At 43.1% G+C, this 7520-nt stretch overlaps 1 protein-coding gene across 1 annotated transcript; it reads right to left on the reverse strand.

The window, feature by feature from the left end:
* Positions 1-1854: 1854 nt before the first annotated feature.
* Positions 1855-6310, reverse strand: LOC308396291 (E3 ubiquitin-protein ligase TRIM21-like). Its single transcript, XM_080881483.1, has 2 exons — positions 5797-6310; positions 1855-4227 (listed from the first exon to the last, which is right to left on the reverse strand). Exon 2 carries the CDS (start codon positions 4216-4218, stop codon positions 2521-2523), a length of 1698 nt encoding a protein of 565 aa, XP_080737609.1. The 5' UTR covers positions 4219-4227; positions 5797-6310; the 3' UTR covers positions 1855-2520.
* Positions 6311-7520: the final 1210 nt, after the last annotated feature.

The raw sequence follows: 7520 nt of genomic DNA on the forward strand, positions 1-7520 counted from the left end.
CTTTTTCACCACTTCAGTTTTTGGTCTTTTCCACATACGGTTGTTGTTGTCATGGAAACAGAAACCAATCGGGCCTTGGATGGACGTCGGGAGTTCTTAACAGCAGCTCGTTGTTCATTCTGATGTTGTTTTTTAATTATATTTTATATTTAATATCATATATTGGCCTTTTTCAGCTTTATCTGAAGGGCCACAGGTCAGACTCCAGCTGGGCCTGCCGCTCTCAGCCTCACTCTGAGGAAGCCCACAGTCTGTCACAGTGGAAACTACACCGGGGGACCCCATCCTTGGGGTGGACCCATTTTTGTTGTAGCGTGTTTTGGGGTTTAAAAGCCACAGAGACGCGGTGCGTAGAAAAAATGCATTTCAGCTGTGCTGATGCTCCTGACACGTTGGAACGTTGGGTTGTGTTGCGTGGTTGAGAGGAGGCGGCAAAACACCTAGCAGGCTAGTCGGAAGAACACACACCCACGCTGGTATCGGTAATCCACGGTGGTTCTTTAATACGCCTTCTTCAACAACCATATAAAAGCCCGGCTGAACGGCTGCGGCTCAACAACATAACGCCCAGCGTTCATACAACCCAAGCGTTGCAAACAAAACAAGAAGAAAACATAAATCCGTCCCTCGTTAAGCAGAAGCGTGCAGGCACGTGTCCTCATAATCCCAGAGAGAGAGAGCAGCGGCACAAACTGATGACACCATCAACCCTCGACTTGGGTGTCTTAAAGGGACACCACACCATAGTGGCTGTCACAACGTATAAGACTGGGGAAACCTGCATTCAGCTGGACCTGAAAAACACTATGTCCAGATAAACACAATCAACTTTTGGAGAAAAATAAAAGATTCTTCATCAGACTAACAACTAAAAACATGACACTCACCTTAACAGTGTGGGCTACATCAAATATATTCAAGACCGACAACAACACTTCTCACTGCTGCTAATTTTAACAAAACTAAACAAAAAGTAGAAAAAGGCAATTCACCAAGTCTTGAAAAGTAAAACTGAAAAATAGAAACACAGAATAAAATAAAACATCCATCCAGATCTTTACCACCAACAACATAAAATCTATCTTGATTAAATGGCCAAATTCTCCAATAAATTAGCAATAATAAAGTAAGAAAAAATAAGACATTCAATTTATGGACGCTCAAATTAACAGAGCGACATTAAATGCACCTCATTGCCTGCCGTAGCGTTCTTCGCAGCTGCACTTCACCTCAAAGGTCGGTTAATACATCGGATTGAACTTAACCAAAGTCCAATTAAAGGAAAATAAATGTTTCTAACAAATACAATGAAGAAGATTAAAATAATTCACTGTCAGTTACTGTCGCTGTGAGTTTGACGAGGTCAGCTGCTTCATTTGGTTCTGCCTAAAGTTCTCTCAGTGATCCAGTGTTTATATGATAAGATACGTGTTTAATGCAGAGAGTTGGAATTACAAGTTGGTAAGAAGCTTTTTAACAAAGGTTTGATTTAAGCTTTAAGTTCAAAGGTGAAAGAAATTTCACGTTTGATGAAGGAAGATCAAGGCTAACAAGGACATAGGTCAAAGGTCAAAATAAGGTAAGGTGAGAAAATATAATAGATATATATAATCAATCAATAAGGTGAAAATATCAGATAAAAGGGTTTTTTTGGTTATAAGGAATAAAGAGGTCAAAGGTCAAAACAAGAGACACTGGTAGAGACCTCAAATCATTGTTACTGAAGAAGGAGGAGTTCTTTAACAGTACGACATTGATAGAGTTTGTTTGTGTGTTTGAGAGTTCAGACTGAAAGGGAGCGCACAATCGTGTGTGTGTCTGCAGCTGTTGTGTTGTTGCTGCATCGTTGCCTCAGGGGGAAAGTTGTGTGTGTGTTATGCAGACTAGCAGAGACTGCAGCTGTCAGCAGCCACACACACTTTCTATTCTTCAAATCAAATCACAGTGAAACATGTTCACTGACAGCTCAGCTTCAGCATCGTCTTCATGCTGTGACTGCAGCCGTTCAACTCTGTTTGTCTTTAACCCAAATCATCACAACATGCAAATATAATCATCAAAATGATGTGACTGGAAGGATGCAGCAGTCTGTGCTCCACCTTTCTCCTCCACACCTGCAGGTGGAGAACATGGATGCATGAATCTCTACAGAGTTCTTTGAATATTATCCGTCTCATCAGTTTTCAGTGAACAAAACTCCTCACAGAGCCAAAATAAGCAGTTTGTATCCAACATAACTCAGCTGGACTCTGATGCTCCGTATAACAGCCACACATGAGTCTGGATTCACTCAAAGCATTGAACAAACTTTATTGGAAATGAAGCTTTTGGACATTTGTTCTCTGATATTTGCTCTTCAGCTCGAGTCTCCATCAGTGGGAACATTTCCTGATTCAACTTTTCTTCTGTTCAAATCAAACTCCATGAGAATCAAAGTGTGAATCAGAGTCCTGATGATCAGATTCTATAGAAACATGGAGACTGTAGAGGATTTACACTCAATATGTTCATTTGTTCCCTTCAATCAGAATCAGAATAGAAATCAAGCGATTCTTCCAATGAAATCGGGGATAGATTAATGTTATTGACAGGACAGATGATCAGAGGTGCAGAGTTTTTACCTCCATCATTGTTACAGGGACTGAAGTATGGGTGGAGTTTGTGAGTGAAGGAGCAGCCAGTAAAGGAGTAGATCAGAGCTGCAGCACCTACATCATAAAAGGAGACCAGACCCTCCTGATAATCCACAAACACCCCCACCTTCTCAGGACCAGGATGGAGACAGAGACGGACTGGAGGGTCAGCATTAGCTTCGTACTCATTTCCATTTCTCAGCCCTACAGTCCAGAAACCATCCTGAGGACTCGCTGTGATTATTCCCTTCCTGTTGATCGACTCTGTGGCCACTCCTAAATCCCACGCAGTCTTTCCTTTAACCTGAACCTCAAAGTAAAATCTGCCTGAAGAGAAACTCTGCTCTCCTAAAACATTAACACACAGAGAAAATCTCTCTGGGTTGTCTGGAAGATTCTTCCACACATCAGTATCATAAACTTGTTTTCCATCATCAGACAGGATGAGATAAGGATAAGCTGTATCAGGATCCAGAGTCACATCCACCTCATCCTGCTGCACCCTCTGCAGCTCAGCCTCAAACAGCTTCTTCTTCATGGGTTTCCAGACTGTCTCCTCCAGCTGAGCCACAGCTCTCCCCACAGTCCCCTCATATGATGGTGGATGAACTCTGACCTCTGTCCAGTCCTTGCTGGGTGGAGCAGCTTTCAGGGAGGAGAAGCTTTGGAGGAGGTGGAGGTGGTCTTCAGAGCGTGAGAGCTGCTCCACCTCAGAGCTTCTCTCCATCAGCTCAGAGATTTCCTGTTCCAGATCTTTGATGAGACCTTCAGCCTGTTTCTCTGTAGCTTCCTGTTTGTCTTCGATCTCCTTCATGAGCTCCTTCAGGCGTCTCTCAACAGACTCCATCAGAGCCGTGAAGACCTGAACACCTTCTGCTTTCTGTCTGTCTGCAGCATCTTTACTCATCTTCACCGACTCTGTGATCTCCTGAATCTTCAGTCGTCTCTTCTGGATCATCTGCTGAATCTCAGCCTCTGTCTTCTCCAGCTCTGCCTTCTTTCCTTCATATTCTTCTCTCAGAGGAACAAACTCGTGGTTCTTGTGGTCTAAAACAGGGCAGAGCATGCAGACACATGTCTGGTCGGTCTTACAGAACAGCTCCAGGAGTTTATTGTGCTTCGTGCACATCCTGCCTTCCAGGTTCTCCACAGCATCAACCAGCTGATGTCTTTTCAGACCTTTCAGTGTCAGATGAGGCTCCAGGTGAGTCTGACAGTAGGAGGTCTGACACACCAGGCAGGACTTCAGGGCCTTCAGTCTGGTTCCAGTGCAGACGTCACAGGGAACTTCTCCTGGTTTGGCAGCTTGTTGCTCTGAGCTGCTGCTGCTGGCTTTCTGCTGAGCTTCACGTCTGAACTGAGCAACCATCTCAGAGAACAAAGTGTTGATCTTCAGCTGAGGTCGAGTGTAGAAAGTCTCTTTACACATGGGACACTGACAGCTCTGATTCATGTCCCAGTGCTGACTGATGCAGGTTTTGCAGAAGTTGTGTCCACATGGTGTAGAGACTGGATCAGTGAACACATCCAGACAGATGGAGCACAGAAACTGATCTTCAGATCGCAGATTGCTGGCAGCAGACATGTCTGCACTCTGAGGGAGAAAGAAGAGAAACATTTGATTCAAAATTCACTTTAAATTTCATTTTACAAAGAGAGAAACAAGCGTCAGTAGTCTGAGGAGCTTGGAGAGAAAAGCGTCTGGACTTCTTTGAGTTTCTTGAAGACGTTTCATCAGAGAAGCTTCTTCAGTTCTCAGAGTAACTGGTGGAGACCCAGCAACACACTCAGACACAAACTGGTTCATCCAAACACAAACCTAACATCGTAGTGTCTGCTGTACAGTGCAGCGTCCAGATGGACAGGATCAACGTTTGGGGATGAAGATAAATACAGTCGTTACAAAGATGTGAAATTGTTTCTCTGTTTTACAGAAGGTCCAAGATTCATCCAGATCATTTGTATACTTGAATAAATCAGTTTGTTGGATATTTTCCATCAATCACTGTGAAGTAAACTTCGACCTTGTTGGTGACTGAATACTTCTTATTGTACGTCCAGATCAACGAGCCATTAATATTAAACAGTGACTGTTCCAGTAGAGCTGACAGTGAGGAGGACGATGAATCACAAACCTCAGAAATGTGTTATTAACTGTTGATCCAGTATTTTAATGGCATTGATGAGAACATGTTTATTCAGAGGTGTCTGTATATTTGGTCCATTTGTGCCTCAGTAAAAACTGTCCTGTTTTCTCTCACAGATACTGGAACATCCTCACAAACTCAGGATGTGGAAGAAGATGAACTTTCCCAGTCACTCGCTGGGATACATCATTCATGTTATTCTGGATCCTCAGAAAACATTGATTTATTTTTGTGTTTCACATATTTGTTTGTCCAAATCAAAGATTGATGTTAGTAGAGAAGAAGCCACCATGATAAAGCCTGTGTGTGAAAACGAGATCAGTGGATTTGATCAAAATCCCATTTAAGGAGGAATTCTGTCCTCCAGTTTGTTTAAATAAGCTTTGGGATTAAACAGCATCATCTATGTTTGTGTCTGATGACATGTTTGATCCAGGTCAGCTTGAATATCACAGCTGATGTGTGGAACTCTGACATGTTTAAAGCCTGATTATCAGGATGATTCAAACACATCTGTCTAAATAATGAGATTCATGTTTCCACACAAAGTTATAAAGTGCAGCATCGACTGTTTTCTGAATGATTGAGGATCATCTGTGACTCTTACAGGATACACTAAGTCAGATAATCTTTGTAAAATGTGTGAATGACTTTTTGAAGTACTGACCAAAATCTGCTGGTTTACAGTATCAAAGGCTTTATATCAATAAAGAATAAATAGGTGTTTTCACGTCTGTAATCCTTATGATCAATCAGATCCAGAATCAATCTAAGAGGAACAGGAAGTGATGAATAACCAGGAAGTGTGGAGTCAGTCTGAAGTCCAGAGCACAGCCTGAGTCCACAGTCCTGAGCAGAGCCACAGTGAGACTGAAGCAGCAGCTCGATGCTCCTACAGTGGATCTGTGGTTACATGAGCAGCTTTCTATGGATCCAGTGTGACTGTGATGAGTCCTGATGAAGTGAACAGAGTGAAGATTTGTGTAGAAGCAGGAAGTGTGATCAGCTGCACTCACCACTGTTGCTGAGAGGAACCTGATGGACTCCAGTGAATCTTCTTTTAGAGACAAACAGGACTCGACTGCAGCTCTGCTGCTGCTCTCTCACACTTTCACTTCTGCAAAATGACGTTGGGCTTCTTGTTTTTCAGCTGTTGCTCCGCCTCTTCCTGCCTCTCCCTTTACAGGAATCAGCCGGTCTGTACTCAGTGACTGTGTGCAGCGGGTGGGAGGAGTGAGGAGTGGTGTGTGGGTTCACACAGTAATGACGGCCTCAGGTGATCAGGAGAAACTCACCTGGATTTCCTTTTTCCACAGCAGACTGAGAGCTTCAGGTGGACCCTGAAGGAGGTCTCAGACACAGGTGGTAAAAGTACACACAGTGTGTACTGAAGTAGAAGTACTACTGTTAAAAATACTCCAAGTACTAATTCAACTTCTTTACTCAAGTAAAAGTAAAAAGTACTGGCTGTGAAATGAGAGTAAAAAGAGCTGATTGAAGAACATTTCTAACACGTGTTTATACAAAGCTAACTGACTAACTGCTGTGGTTTGGAGTAGAGATTCCTGAATTTACCAGGTGCACCTAAAGGCAGCACAATTTAAACCGTAAATAATGATGTAGGTGCGCAAATCCTTTTCAAGCTTCACAGCATCAAATGAGCAGGCTTACATTTGTTGCACTTCTACACCAAGTTTTACGCTCGCGTTTCTTCGTTGCTGATTTTTGTTCCACAAACCAAAAGAAAAAAGATTCAACCTTTAATATATTTTCATGTGTGTTTCAAGCACTATGACATATCACACACACACATGCTGAGTGTGTCACTGATAAAGCTGTGACACAGCAGCTCACTCAGTCCAGTCCAGGTAACAGACTCACCTGTTAGCAGCAGCTCTGCCCTCACAGAGCTCAGCTGCTTATTTCAGTCAGCAGGAAACATTAATATTATGGACTACAGCCGTCTGTCAGGGCCGTTCAAGGACACAACGTCACACACAGGTTTAAACTGTTAGACTCATGAATACCCACAACGTTCGATGCACATTTCTCTTTAACAGGAGCAAACGGCCTGATCAGATAATATAAGAACTCATAAAAGCTCATTTATGTAAATCTCTGCTTGGACCAGTGAAACAGTCTCACACTGATTAAACACCATCACTACTTCAGTAATGACAGAGGGGCGTAGGCGTGCTCGTGGGACAGCTTCCTCCAGCTGTGGAAACCAGATGTGGAAGCAGACTCCCTGATGTTGCAGTCCAACACCAGTGTGAGCAGAGAGGACTCAGCTGCTGGGCGGAGCTTATCTTCCTGTCCTGTTCAAATCCAGCATGAAACTCTTCTTATGTTCCCTCTTCAGTCTGATCCTGTCTAACAAACATCACTGTTCAGCTTTTACTTGCTAGCAAGGGAGGACCGCTCGGTGTGTCAGGAAAGCACTGAATCCACCCACAGACGACCTTTTACTGAACACAGTTACAGTACACACAAGCACCACCCATTGTAAAACCCCCTATGGTCAACAAACATAAGGCCCTATGTGTGTGTGTGTGTTTGGGGTGCGTTTGTGTGACCTCCTGCCCACAAAGGATGATAAAGCAGGAAGCTTACTGTTAGATTTTGTATTGTTGATTGTCATTTATGCTTAGAAACATTTACTCATATATGCTTAGAAGTATATAATCATTTGTAGATTGAAAGGATGTCTCATCCTAAAACAGGTCTGTATTAACTCTGT

This window comes from Rhamphochromis sp. 'chilingali', assembly GCF_963969265.1.
Source record: "Rhamphochromis sp. 'chilingali' genome assembly, chromosome: 1".
NCBI classification, from domain to species: Eukaryota; Metazoa; Chordata; class Actinopteri; order Cichliformes; family Cichlidae; genus Rhamphochromis; species Rhamphochromis sp. 'chilingali'.

What these genes read in the sequence shown, in the direction of transcription:
- LOC308396291 (XM_080881483.1), bottom strand. Translation starts at nt 4,218, where the DNA reads ATGTCTGCTGCCAGCAATCTGCGATCTGAAGATCAGTTTCTGTGCTCC.